The sequence below is a fragment of the Haliotis rubra genome, unplaced genomic scaffold (assembly GCF_003918875.1).
Source record: "Haliotis rubra isolate DU_JTF1 unplaced genomic scaffold, ASM391887v1 Scf12, whole genome shotgun sequence".
Lineage (NCBI taxonomy): Eukaryota > Metazoa > Mollusca > Gastropoda > Lepetellida > Haliotidae > Haliotis > Haliotis rubra.
The window spans coordinates 1,289,951-1,305,256 of NW_025765114.1; the positions used below are offsets into that span (position 1 = coordinate 1,289,951).

The 15,306-nt window shown below is 42.3% G+C and overlaps 1 protein-coding gene across 1 annotated transcript in view; it reads left to right on the plus strand.

Annotated features, from left to right (window-relative positions):
* LOC124262160 (G patch domain-containing protein 1-like) overlaps positions 1-15,306 on the plus strand; it is a 91,169-nt gene that overhangs the window by 60,042 nt on the left and 15,821 nt on the right. The window contains 7 exon segments of the mRNA XM_046696621.1: positions 215-393; positions 1,299-1,426; positions 2,867-3,006; positions 3,112-3,359; positions 3,511-3,703; positions 12,060-12,212; positions 13,099-13,232. Of these exon segments, the coding sequence (XP_046552577.1) occupies positions 215-393; positions 1,299-1,426; positions 2,867-3,006; positions 3,112-3,359; positions 3,511-3,703; positions 12,060-12,212; positions 13,099-13,232 (1,175 nt within the window).

A 15,306-nucleotide genomic window follows, 5' to 3' on the forward strand; every position in this document is an offset into this window, starting at 1 on the left:
AGAGGGTTGTTTGCCTAATTTAGAGGGGCCAATATGTCTTTGTGATTGATCTGCTCCAGTAATCATCCCATCATGTACAACAAGGGTTTCAGTAGTGTGCTTGTCTTGGGTTTCATGCAAGATAAGGGGCCGATTGGTTGCCAGATGGTTAAAGTGTTCGCTTGTCATGCTGAAGACCTAGGTTCGATTCTCCACATAAACTTGTTCTGTTTAGACCCATTTGAGGAGGTTGGGGAGGGCAGCATGACAGAGTGGGAGATGGAGAGAGAGAAAGAGGAGTTTGCCAGGGCCGCAAAATTGTACAAGCCCCTGTCCACTATGATGGCAACACGCTTCACCACAGCCAAGTATGCTGATGACCTGGATACAGTTGAGATGCCTGTCGACCCTCAGGTTTGTAGATCATCATTGTCAGATGTACAGTTTCATTTGTGATTAGTCTCATAATCAAAGCAGCTGTCTAATAACACTTGTTCTTTGGTGATTCTCTCTAACCAGTAGCAGCTGACTGATAACACTTGTTCCTTGGTGACTCTCTCTAACCAGTGGCAGCTGACTGATAACACTTGTTCTTTGGTGACTCTCTCTAACCAGTGGCAGCTGACTGATAACACTTGTTCCTTGGTGACTCTCTCTAACCAGTGGCAGCTGACTGATAACACTTGTTCCTTGGTGACTCTCTCTAACCAGTGGCAGCTTACTGATAACACTTTTGTTCCTTGGTGACTCTCTCTAACCAGTGGCAGCTGACTGATAACACTTGTTCCTTGGTGACTCTCTCTAACCAGTGGCAGCTTACTGATAACACTTTTTCCTTGGTGACTCTCTCTAACCAGTGGCAGCTGACTGATAACACTTGTTCCTTGGTGACTCTCTCTAACCAGTGGCAGTTGACTGATAACACTTGTTCCTTGGTGACTCTCTCTAACCAGTGGCAGCTGACTGATAACACTTGTTCCTTGGTGACTCTCCTTACCTCTGTCTCTCTGATTTGAGATTGTGTTCTCAAAACATTTCCCTTTGTCAACTTGACTCAGCTTGTCATTAGGAGAGGACTTCAGTTATGCTTCTCTTTGATACATGGTAACATTAAGAGAAATGCACTCATATTATGAAACACAAATCACTGAGCACAATAGTTTTGTACAAGATTCTACAGTTAACTGAACTATAAGTTTGTTATTTTGTTTTAAGTTTTATTATTATAAAATCTTTGAAAACAGGGATAAAACATATGTTACATACCCAGTTACTCCCAGTGAGTTTCATACGCTGTCAGTGTTTGATGTCCTTTTCAGGTGGAACAGAGTGACCAAGCCAAGGCTGTGGAAATGAAGATGTTCGGAAAACTGACACGGGAGCAGTTGGAATGGCACCCAGACAAACTTCTGTGTCAACGCTTCAATGTCCCTCACCCATATCCAGGGTAAGTAGCTCTCATGTTTCATGATAACTGGGCAATGATTTACACATTCATTTGCCCTGAGTCTTCACTAGGAGATCATAAAAAAATATAGATATTTGTTGCTCAGTCATGATGAATCCATCCTATCCCATAACTGAACCACGGCAACTCGTCATGAGGTCTCGGGTTGACAGTTGCCGTGGTTCAGTTATGGGATAGGATGGATTCATCATGACTGAGCAACAAAATTCTGACAGCTTTTGTTGTCCTGTTTGCAAGGCATGTTGGATGACGATTTGTCTTTCAGGACAGCAATGTCCCTGCTCACTGTCCACATGTCTTCAGTGCTCACCTCCAGCAGCACCACATCCATTCTATGGCTGAAGGGGTCGTTGTCGGCACAGGTACTACAGATATGTACCCTAAACAAAGTCAAAATACAGAAACGTACACGGTACCCCAGAAGGCGGACGTGTCCATATTCCGCAATCCAAAACCGAAACTGCATGTAGTTGTTCCCGCTCAACTGATTCCAAGTGATATTCATATGCATCGCGAAATATCCGTTACTGTGTATTCTCATTACTTACATAACGCAATCAAATGTATCTAATACGACGGTATGACAGTTCCGATCAAGAATATGACACAATGGGAATGGAATCGTCCTAGGGTACGTTTTTGTATTCTCATTATGGCCAGGGTATTCTCATTATGGCCACGGGGTACATATCTGTGGAACTCGTGCCGCAACGACCCCTTCAGCCATACTATGCCATGGCGGGCAATGAGCCAAGATTTTCCATCTGGGACATGATAGGCAAATGTGTGTCAACATCATTGGCTCCTGACCATGCTGGCTGACCTTGGAAGGTGCTGCAAGAGAAGTAGGACAGAATCTCTCAAATCACCAGTGGGAGACTCATACATAGAATGCCTGGCAGAGTTAATGAATGGTCGACAAATCATTGCTGTATTATGCACTACTGATCCAAAATGTCTACTTTTTAAAGTTTCCATATAACCATTATAGTCCTTTAAGATCTTTTGTGGTCATACACTGTATACTTCACTTTAGGTTGTATTGTGTTCCCAATTCACTACCATACAGCTAGGACTAGACACTATTCTCTCTAATTATGGAAATTTCAAGTTATTTCTGAGTGTCTCCTGCTTTTTTAAGAATATGATTCAAATTATGTTGCCCCTTTCCCCTCCCAAATTGATGTTCTGCAACACCTAATGCACATTTTCTTTATGAATTTTATTGTATCACTGTGCTAAGTTTTTTAATCTACCATAAAACTCTAGAAAACATTGGCCAGGGACTAGAGCACCACTTTATCAGGCATAAACATAACCCATCCAATACCAGTAGAAAGCTTTGCAGGTTCTGTAAGCCCAAACACATTGAGATGGAAATAGAGATGTGATGATTAAGATGTTGCTTTTCACCGGCAGCTCAACCATGACAGGCCTCACATGTGTAAAGAGAGACAAGTACTCAGTGTTCAACTTCCTGGAGTTCTCTGGTACCCATGCAGCTGACACAGAACAGCACTCTTCAGTCCAGGAACCTGTAAAAGCTATTGAAAGTAAAGGTGGGATGTCATAATTCATTAGTCCTTAAAATAAACAAATATTAATAAATAACTTGTTTTCTTTGTATACATTAATTTAACTACTTACAACACACATTATTTCAGAGTCATCCTGCAAACAGACCACACGTGAAAGTGCATCTCAGAAACATGACATGAAGTCTGGTACGACTGGCCACAAGTCTAGTGTAAGGCCAGCATTCAGTTCCATCTTCAGTGTGCTATATGAAGATGATGACAAGAAGCAGAAGGTCAAGCAATCACACATGGAACAGGAGAGGGTCACGGAAAGTGTAGGACACCAAAGAGAGGAGGAGAGAGGAGACACAGTTGCACAACCTGCAACTACTGCGGTAGGCCATGTTGATGCTGTATTGTATCAGTGTTGTTGACATCATTTAGTGTCAGGATGTCTTGTGTGGTATACTAGTTGGTCATGTAACAGAAGAATAACTCTTGTTCTCTATGTGGCATAAAGCATCTTCACATATATTTCAACAACAGGGAGATGTTGCCAAGGACAGTGATGCACCAACCTTGGATCTCTTCAGAGCTATTTTCAAAAACTCGGATTCAGAGGACAGCTCATCTGAGTCAGAACAAGAGCAAAGTGAAACACTATCCGAGCCAGTTGCCACAAAGGAGTCATCAAGTGAAGTGAATGCAGAGATACATAGTGGAGATGGCAAATTGCCAGGTTTGTTGAAATCCTTGTATCATTATATTCAGCTTCTTACTATGTCTGCTGAAACAGTTAATAGGTTAGCTGAGCAGGTTTAGTTCCTGTTGACTTTATGATCCAACAGTAATGGATTTGACTAAATTTGGTTTCTGGCCATTTCCTCATGAAAAGTACACAAACTAGATTTAGATTTAATTCTTTTTATGTATAGACAATCCAGATGATGACTGAGCAGCCCAATGTAACAGGGAATGCTTTATAAAAAAAGTCTGCATTTTTATTGCCACCACATAGTTTTAAACTTATCCTATCTCACGGTATGCACCTCTCTTTTTCTTCTACGACCATGTGTGGAAACGTGCTGTAGGCTAAGTTGAATCAAAAGTTATCTGGCCTCTGACCCCCCCGACCTCTGACCCCACTCTGATAGCAGTACCTGTCAATAATCTCAATAAGCGTGCAGATCGCTCAGATGATCACGTGACGGTCTGTGCCTGTCATTCTCTTTCTTGTCGCTACACCGAGTGGACGTGTGTTGTTCTCTCAGTTAGACATTATTTGATTGTCAAGATGGGAAATAAATGGAATCAAAGTTCTTCTAAGAAATGCAAACACTGTGATCAGTGCAACAGCAACTTTTCCGCTGCTGATCCACATGCTTTGTGTGTGGACTGTATAGGCTGTTGTAGTTGGTCACATCGGTGTTCTGTTTGTTCACAATTCAATGATGATGTTTTTTCTGAATATTGACAGGTTGCATCTAGACGTAGATTTTTTAGAGGTGGCCTCAAGAATCCTACTTGAGCAAGTATCTCCATCGTCTCTTTCGTCATCAAACGTCTAGTCCCGTCTCCAGACAAGTTTTATCTCCTCTGAGAGTGGTAGTGCTAACAACCTCTGCAGCACAGTCTCGGCCTTCTAACTTGGTACGATTTCACAGACTCCTAGTTTAACTCAGGTGGTTGATTCCAATGCGCCGCTTTGGTTGAGTGCTCCACACCCCTCTGTCATGGTGGGTGCGCTTGGTGAAGCGTTCATTGCAGTCATTTCGGCGCTTTCAACCACAGGGATCAGTTCGTCAGGCATGATGATAGTATCCAGTGCGACGCTTTCACAATGTATGAAATAAGCCATAAGTCCAGCCAGGTAACTTCAAAATGTTACCAGCCCAAAAGGGATTTAACCAGGCCAAATATGGTGAATTTACTGAGATGTATGGAACATATGAAGTTTTTACCAGACCGTCGGGCTGGCTAGCTGTAAATGTAGACCGTCCGTCAAAATCTAGACCGTCTCGGCGGTCGGACAGACCTTCTTTCATACACTGGCTTTCAACACCTTTCCCGTACCTTGCACCACCTTTCTATGCTCCACCGCCTAGTTCTAAAGCGGCACTTGTTGTCATTACTTTGTTTGTACCAATGCGAACCATGCCAGTTCAGCCGCTCCTACAGTATTCACCAATCCGAATGTGTTCGCTGAACTGTCAGCATTAGCCGAATCATCTGGTTATCTCTATGCTCCTAGCTATTATCATCATGACTTAGTTTGCTAGTTCGCACATTTTGTTCCGGACTTCAGAGAGTACCTTGGGTTTTTGATTGGCTCTTCTCTACACATTAGGTCAATGCACTGTTTTTCAGTCCAGTGCGATGCTCTGCTCCAATGTGCTGTTTTCCTCCAGTGCGTTGCTCTCTAATTATCAACGTTTCCATCCAGTGCATCGTTTCTGCTGGTTGTATAGAGGTAGTAGTTATGTTAGTAGCGCAGGCCTCTACTTTACGACGCCGATTGACGAACCCGGATCTTTAAGATTCCTCCATCATCTACCTCCGATCTTCACCTTCGATGAATGATTCGATTCAGCGACTCTACCCTTCGTCGTAGATGTCAGCTCTACAATCACCCGGTTTGACATATCTGTCCAGAAACTGGTTGATGTTAAAGGAATGATGATGAGGATGACGAAACAGGCCATGATTACACCCAGCTATACATCATAACGCTGCTTCGAGTAGTCTGTAGTAACCAGACTCAGTGAAGTGGATAATATTCCTGAATATCAAGTTGGCCTAGTATCCACAGTTTCTGCGTGTGGTGTTAACAGTGATGTTTGGTCAAGTAGCTAGCATCCCTTAACCCGGTCAAGGATGTTATGGGTTAGGACTCGCCTGGTTGACCGAAGACCGTGGTGTCCGTTTTTTTGTCTCTTTTTGCCTGTATGAAGCGTTTACAATGGTGGACTACTGGTTGCTTACCGGACATTTTTTTAGAATTAAAGTGACTATGGAGTGCCCTGACAGACTTGTCTTGGTCATACGAAGCGGATAACTATCCCAGCCTTTAATTGCCAGTGATGATGGACAGTGCCATTCCTGGTAAGAGTGATTATGTCGAGTTTCGTCAGTCAGCCGGGAGAAACAGTTTACCGAGGGTGCCAGACAGAATCGCCATGACGCTTTCACTTTGGCTGGGTTTACTCGGTTCTTAGCTTAAGGCCTCAGTTCAGAGGGCACCGCAGCTATGTCCAGACTGTTTGTAGGCATCGGTGTTACTACCTTCGTCTCCTTTACGAACGTTCCTGGGGTCACTGGTCTTTTTTACCTCTGCCATTCCATCAACTATACGAATGTTCCGGTAGACTAACGATCCCATGCATCGCATCTACTAATTTTTTCACTCCATCTGGTGGACCAACACTTCATTTGGCGAACTATACGTTCCTACAATCACTGTTTATATGGCCTTCATCACTCTGTGTACACTGTGTACGTTCCAGACATCTCCATGCCACGAACCTCCTACATTCAGCACTTCTTCAGTGCTGTCATGGTATCAACGTATCCTATCTCAGACTGCTGTTCTACGCTCCACAATCGACACTCTCCTTCAGAAACTTGCGATCAAGCCCTGGGCCTGGCTCCGACCGACCCGGGGTTCTATTTGCCAATCTTTCTGGTGCCAAAGAAAGATTCGGACAAGTTGAGACTAATTTTCAATATGAAGGTTTTCCATAAAATGTTTCTACAACCTCTGCCTCATGATCAGCAGATCGTGCTTGCCACATCAACGTGTTAGAGCTCAGCGCGGTGATTCTTGCGATCAGTCACTGGCAAGGGATTCTACGCGCGTCGTCTCTCATTGTTCGTTCGGACAACGCAGCGGTTGTATGGCACATTAATTGGATGGGGTCAACGGGGTCTCCGCAACTTCTACGATGGACACAGCAGTTCTTCGACCTGATAGACACCCTCAACATCTCAGTACGAGCCAATCATATTCCAGGGGTGAAGAACGTCATCGCAGACTCTCTGTCCCGGCTGAATCGTCCATCTCCGACAAAGGGGAAATTACACCCTCAAGTGTTCCAGACCTTTTGCCTTCCGTTGATCAATCTGACAGTGGATCTATTCGCCACTCGTTTCAACCATCAGCTGCCGTTGTTCGTATCTCCAATTTTGGACCCTCTGGCTTTGGACCACGACGTTCTAGTCATCTCATGGGTCGATTTAAACTCTTACAAGTTCCGCCAGTGTCCCTTCTTCCACGCATACTCCTGAAACTGCTCACGACTCAGCGGATGACACTGCTTTTGGTCGTGCCTTACTGGCCGGCCAGGGGTTGGTTCATAGATCTTCAAGAGCTAGCCAATTCAGACCCTCCATGTCTTCCCGAGCGGCTCGATCTTTTCGTTCATCCACACTCCGATCAACTACATTGGTCTCCGCTCACGCTCCATGTTCACATTTGGCGCATTTACATAAATCACTAACAGCTAAGGGATATTCGAAGCGTGTTGCTACTGCCATTACTACTGCGCACCGTACCTCCACTAGGTCACTTTATGATGATAAGTGGAAGAATTTTGAAGCGTATTGCAGGATGAAGGGCATAACATCACCCACTACGGCATCACCACAGATGGTGGCAGAATACCTTCAGCATCTTCGAACCTCTAAGAAGCTTAAAGGTTTACGCTGTCTACCTACCTGGCTGCCCTTAACACAGTTATTGCGACGGCCTCGGGTGTGAAGGTATCAAATGTCCCTGAGCTCCAGTCTCTTCTCAGATCTTACAAACTTGCTGATCAGTCCCGGGAGTTCCAGCCTCCATCTTGGGATCTTTCCGTTGTACTCAATCACCTTTCATCAGCAGATTATGATCCCTTAGAGGAGAGGGATTTTGAGCATGTCACTTTCAAGACCTTTTTTCTGTTGGCCTTAGCGACAGCTGCCCGTATTTCCGAGTTGCACGCGCTTGACATCTCTCGGGTGAGATTTGAAAGGTCTAGACATGCTAAGGTGTTCCTTGGTTTGCGGTGGGATTTTCTTGCCAAAAATCAATTGCCAGGCCAGCCGGATCGCTTTTTCACAATCCCGCCGCTGTCTACTATTATGGGTCCAGATGACATTGAAGATCTTTCCTTATGCCCGGTTCGAGCATTACGGATTTACCTAGCTGCCTCTAAGGACCGCCGCAGGTTGCGCAAGAGACTTTTTATCCCGTTATCCACTGCCTCCGCCTCGGAAGTCTCCCATACTACCTTGGTGTTTTGGATGAGATGTACAATCCTGCGTGCATATGCCTTTCGGACCTTCCTCCACCTACGACGGCGAACCCTCATGAGACATGGGCTTTGGCTTCCACCATGGCGCTTCATAGGAATTGTTCCCTCCAGTCCATCATGGAGGGTTGTTTTGAGATACCGTCTTTGCCTCGCAGTACCTTCGTGATCTCTCGGTTACAGATGTGGAAGGTCTGCATCAGTTTGGTCCTTTGGTCCTGGTGCAGCAGTTGTCATCAACCCGTGTTCGCAGATAAAGCAATTCTTCCTTGGTCGGTTTTGCTCTGTACCTAATATAAGATATCGATGTAATCCATATCTTGGTACTTTTTCTCTTGGGCTTAGATCATTCTCACCTATGGGAATAGGGCATGTCTGCACTGTCATAAGTTATGACTTGATAGACTGTGAGGCCAGTCTTGTGCTACATGCAGAGATGATCGACACTTCGCTTACTGACCTCTACTCTATGAGCAATTAAGTCAGTGAAGTGTTGATTTCCGATTACCTCCATGGTATTCGGAGCGTTCTGCTCCTAAGTCCTTTCTCACCTTTGGTAAGTTAGGGAGATTGGTACTGAACGTTAAACTAGTTGAACAACCGGGCTATTCCCTCTTTCACCGCCTTCCAGCATGTGTCTGTGGGGGGTAGTTTCGAAGCAGGGACTGGCGGGAATACCGGCGGTCACCTGATAAATCACGGGGCGGCCGGGCCTACTTGCCAAACTGTGTCCTTTTGCTTGTCAAAAGTTGCGGCTGAAAACCACATTAATTCGGGAGCGCCCACTCCCTAGAGTTTTTGTGCTGTGTAAGCCAAGGGGTTATCTGAAGCAACCCATCACAAGTTGGAGTTAGCATATCGGAAGTTGGTGCTTTCTCCTGGCCTCCTTGTGTTATGCGTCTTCACAGTTGTAAGTATTGACAGGGTAATCTGCAGCCCTCCTACCAACCGTGGGATTGTGCATATCGTGAGATAGGATAAGTTTAAAAATTTGAAAATTTTAATATAAATTGTATATTTATATACTTATCCTATCTCACGCGATGGATACCCACCCGACCTGCCCCACATCACAGATTACTGGAAGCTCCAAGACGAGAATGACAGGCACAGACCGTCACATGATCATCTGAGTGATCTGCATGCTTATTGAGATGATTGACAGGTACTGCTATCGGAGTGGGGGCAGAGGTCGGGGGGTCAGAGGCCAGATAACTTTTGATTCAACTTAGCCTACAGCATGTTTCCACACATGGTCGCAGAAGAAGAAGAGAGGTGCATACTGTGAGATAGGATAAGTATATAAATATACAATTTATATTAAAATTTTCAATTTGTTTTTGAACTAAGTGGTGCTTTTTTCACTATAGTGAGTTTTTCTGCTGAAGTTTTGCTCAAGCATAAAGTTAGATGAGAGACCATGTTGGTGAGAAGGTCACCATGTGTAGTTTCTTGTTTTGTCAAGACAACATGACAGTTAGACTTCCGTCCGTATCCCCCCCAAATTTTAACGATGAGGAAAAAATTCTTTGAGTTGCATTTTTAGAAGTTGGATATGTCTTTCTGTATGTTCATATACAATTAAAGAAACTTGTTAAAACTCATCCTTATCAGGAATATATTTTTCAGGTGATATGATTTGACTAGAATGAAATTTAAGGGGGATACGGGCGGACGTCTTTCCAACATGACTTTAAGTCATCTATGGCAGCCAATTCCTCAGAAACCACTAGACCAGTGAAGCTGAAAATTGTCATGATACCTTGAAGCCATATTGGAAACCGTTTTTATGGCCATCATCATCCATTTTCTTTTGAAATGTAATGATATTGGGTGTATCTGTAGTTTGCAGTGATTTGATCTGGTATGGGTAACACAACCATAGGACTCCCCCAAGGTTAGCCATATATATTAGTGATATGAGAGATGGAATGTGATTGAGTCTGCAGGATGGACAGAAAAGGAACATAACTCTTAGTAGCCTTTGATGGCACAAACATGGAGATTATACTGCTCTCCGACCATAAAGAAGAGTCTTCAACAGCTCAACAGCTTGCTTAACCTTTATTTGTTGCCTTTATTTGTACCAAATGTACGATCATGAGCATGATGAGGTCAATCACGTGTGTCGGTAAAAGCTGTAAAATAACAAAGGAATGATAAGTATAAAATTTCTGGACATTGGATGAGCGTAATCACACCTTTAGCTAAATTACACTAAATTGTGTAAAAATACCAATATCAGACATTCAGCCTAATTTACTGGTTCAATTAAAACACTTTTGTGATATCAAAATGCCATGACGATTCAAAGCTGTTTCATAAACAATGATAATTTCCATACAAAATATAATACGAATGTTAAGCCCAGTCGTATAGAGCCTCACAAAAATACAGAGATGCACGTTTTAACTGTGTAACGTTACCCCACTTATATAGAGCCTCACAAATTACAGAGATGCATATTTCTTCTAAATGCATAAAAATGCAGACGATACCATGGAATAATTATCGCAATAACAGGAGGAATTGATCCTATAGCTGTAAATCAACTTAAATCTTGGTGCGAGGCCTAATGCAAGAAAAACACTTCAAAACTTGAGAGCGACACTTGTCACTGACAAGCGCATGGTAAAACATGGCTGGCAAAAGGGAGGTAATCGACCTAGAACTAAGGAAAGCAACTCTAATGAAGCTTACGTAAATTGTTACATGTCAGTGCATGACATCACAGAGATACAAAATTCAACATTACTAATTCTGTTGCATTATATCTAAAAATGTATTTAATACCAGGTCCCACACGTGACCAAATTGTATTCTGTCGTGTTGTTGTACAATAGTCCATGTTGCCAAAGTACGGAATAAATCCTTGACAAAATTCAAGTTTAGTTCGCTAAGGTTGGAAACTGGACTTTCATAGTCTGTTACCTCCCTTGCCTTAGGAAGATGTGTAAACGTCATCTGCCACTAAATTTCTGAAGCTGAAACATCACATGCTAGGTCCACATGCTAGATGTGTGATTCTGGTTTTCAGAATAGTCACAGCATCAGCCATATGGAAAGAGCTTTAACTCCCATCGTCTTGGTTTAAATTGTAACCGAGTGTGCAGTTAGTGCTAAAAATATGTCTTTACTATTGTTTTTGGTGATATTCTTATATTTTGTGAGTTTTACCTTTGCACCTCAGTCGTAAAGAAGACTGAAACATCTTATGGCTCTTTGTCAGCCATTTTCTTTCAAAATGTATATCTATTTGCTGTATGTGTAGGTAGTAATAAGGCTCCACACATGCTCTACCTTTTTGTTATTTCACATTTTGACCATTTTCACCTTGGCACTATCTTAATTTTCTCAGAATGTATTTCCTCTTGTTGAAAATATTCTCCAGAACCAATGAAGCTGAAAATTCACATGCTGTGTCCCTCCAATGATGTATGTCCGAATTTGTTCTGGAGGACTCTTTAATATGGCTGATATGGTAACAACTGTGTTGGAATAACTATATTTATGGGAACAGCTCAGCCATTTCTTCTCATAATGTTGCCAAGTTTTTGTGAAACAATTTGAAGACTTCTATGGCTTTAGTTAGGTGAAACACAAGACTTTTCTAATGGTTATATTGCTTGAATGTCTCTGTATGACAAGTGATTACAGTCACCTTGTGAATTCAGAAATAGCTCCATATGGAGTTTCATCAAGGGTGAACGTCATCCTCCAGGTCAAAACCTCAAACTTGCCTCAATCATGAATGTTTTACTTTGTAACGAATATTTGCCATTTTCACAAATACATTTTCACATTTAGTTACACAGGACACAAGTAGTCATACTCCACACTACCTCCCTGGTGCACCAGTTGCCATAGAGACAGTGCAACAGCGTCTTTCACCAGTAGTGCCTGAAACACCACAGTCAGAGGATGAGATGGCATATGGTCCTGCTCTTCCTCCTCCTCCAGGTGAGTTGTCTCCCTTGATAGTGTACCGTGACACCTTCCTGTCATAGGATAAGAAGGTATGGTCCTTGGGTTTTGCTGATGTGGTAAGCATTTAAGATCTGCATCATCCAGGCTTTGCTCCAACATGAAGCTGCCATGTTTTGATTTACTCCAATACTATTCAAAGCTGTGTTACAAGCACTCATTCACTCACTTATTCAACCAGATGGCATTCATGTCGTTGCTGACTCCACCTCTAAGTGAGTAGACTTTCTAGTAGTATCTACGGCGCTAGGAATAGTATTAAGAACCAGTTATTCAGATTTCATCTATTTTCTGTTAGATTTGTACTTTTAGTAGCGTGATATATGTCTGAGAACTGCTAAAGTTGAATGCAACCTCTTTCATTTAACTGAAATGTCATAATACTTCTTACTATTTTAGTAAGAGTGGACTTGCTTGTAATTGCTGTGATGTCATTTGGGCATAGGCAGTCATATGGATCAGATTTGTTTGTAATTATTCCTAGCAGTATTCCTGCTGTATCATATTAGTCTGTAAACAGTCTTGTCTAGTATAGACAAACCAGGAACTGACTAATCCAGCTAAGTCAAGGTGTTTCACCACCAAACTGAGTCACCTCTTACAAGCAGTAGAGATCTGAGATCTGTTCTCACCTGGCGCCCCATGCACTTGCAAATCTGCTTTTTTATAAGCAGTCAACCCAAAACCAATCCAATTTAACACTATACATAATTATTTTGAGCTACAAAAATACTTTTCTGATTTCAACCTACCAAAGCAAATAGTTAAACAATAATATTCTGTAAACCATACCACAATGTGGCATAAGTACCTTCTAAATATGTACCTGTCTGTATAAACAAGACAGATGTTGATGTTGCAGGCTGTGGGAGATCTGTATCAGCCACCGCATCCTCTTCCTCCCAGCCAGGGGCCGGCCTGACACACACAGCTCATCGGCAACACAGGCATAAACACAAAGACAGGAGTAGCAAGAAGCACAAGAAAGAAAAAAAGGTAGGCCAAATGGTTACGGCATATTCTGGAATAAATTCATTCATAATTTTTTTTATCTTACCTCACACATAAATGTCATTTTCTGATTGACTGAGCAGAAACAGTGTACTCCGCTTACAAGCGAGTAACATTTTCTATGTTACCCACTGGAACTGTGGGAATTCGTTTGGTACTTCGTGTTAGTAGTGTTTGGGATGTTGCCTAACTCCAGTACTCTTTATTATGATCCAATACCTGTGCTTCAAACAGTTCAGAATTAACATTGAGGTGTTCGGTAAGATAAATACGTTGTTCACAGGTCCCTCGGGGCCCATGGGTTGATGTACCCTCTATGTTTGTTTATGTTCCCTGAGCCAAAGATAAACAAACATAGAGGGTACAACCCATGCCCCCCCTTGTGACCAATGAACAACTTATAATATCACATGGTTGGTTTCCAAGTTGTCTCATTCAAAAACAAATACAAAATTGTAAATTTGATTATGTTTTATTACGTATATATTTAATGCACACATCACAAATATATCAACATTTTCATGATCAAATTAAGGCCAGGGCTCAGGGAACATAAACAAACATAGAGGGTACATCAACCCATGTCATCCTCGTGACCAGTGAACAACTTATAATGTGGTTCTTCATATTCAAGTGCAACCACTGTGGACAAGGGCAGTTAGTATGAAGTGCACCAGAAGTGCAGTGTAAATATTAGTGAATTTGTGACTGAAATTATGGAACTTTATTTGAAAGGTCACTTCTGAGGTCATGCAATTGTGAACTGGCCTGTGGATAATAGTTTGTAAATGAGTGAATATGGACCAAACAAACTATTGAATGACATCATTAACATAATTAGCACATAATTTGAAACAGGAGGATGTAAAGACCCAAAAGAACTTTTATGCAAAATGAAACGCATATGCTATATTTTAAATGGTGTTACTTGAGAAATATCACCATGAAGATAATGAAAACAAAAGCTTTGTATTCCTATGGAAACAATCAAACTTTCTGGGGAAAAACAGTCATTAAAACTAGTGGAATACATAATGTGTTCCATTTTTTACAATGCTTGAAATTATTACCTTCATCTGACTTTTGCTTATTGACCATGCTCTACTCTAAAACTGCATTCCCTCGTAGTGTAAACATCATTTTCCTCAGAAAACATTACACTAATGAAATGTTTTGGTAATATTTTATATTTTTTACTGTGTTTACACCCTCCTCTTCAGAAACATAATACATACTTATTGGTGAGGGAGATCTAGAGGAATATCTACATGACAATAACTCCTGTCATGTGGCAGTCTTTGTTGACATTTTAGACTGTTGACTACATATCCAATTGAGCTTGAGTGCTGTTGCACTATTTTTAGCACTTTATATATACTAGCCACATACAGAAACTGTGCATTGTCAAAATATTATCCCAGTTGATAAGTACGATAACAATGTCAAAGGTACATATAAACTTTAATGGAGGGATCATGAGACCATAACAAGTCGGGAGAATTTCAATTGAAAAGTCAATCACAATGACGTCACGAGTCCACAAGCGGGACAGGGGTCAAACGACCATGTCACAAGCTCAATAACGGGTATGTCCACCATCGGCATTGAGAACAGCAGTGCATCAACGACGCATAGAGCCTATCAAACGTGCAAGGAAGGCTTGTGGGATGTCACGCCAGATTCTCTCAAGTTCTGTTGCAAGGTCAAGGACGTTATCTGGCGGATGAGGAAGACGGCGTAGACGTCGATCCATCTCGTCCCAAACATGCTCTATCGGGGAGAGATCCGGTGAATTTGCAGGCCAAGGCAGTAAGTCAACGTTGTGGTGTTGCAAGAAATCCATAGCAACCCTTGCCGTATGAGGGCGGCATTGTCCTGTTGGAATGTTAACCCAGGGCCATGACATTGCAGAAAAGGAATTGCCACAGGTCGAAGAATCTGATCCCTGTAGCCCATATTAGTTAAGTTGCCCTGAACAATCACCAAAGGAGTTCTTTGGCGTGCTGTTAATCCACCCCAAATCATAACGGAACCACCACCAAAGAGATTCCTCTCCAAG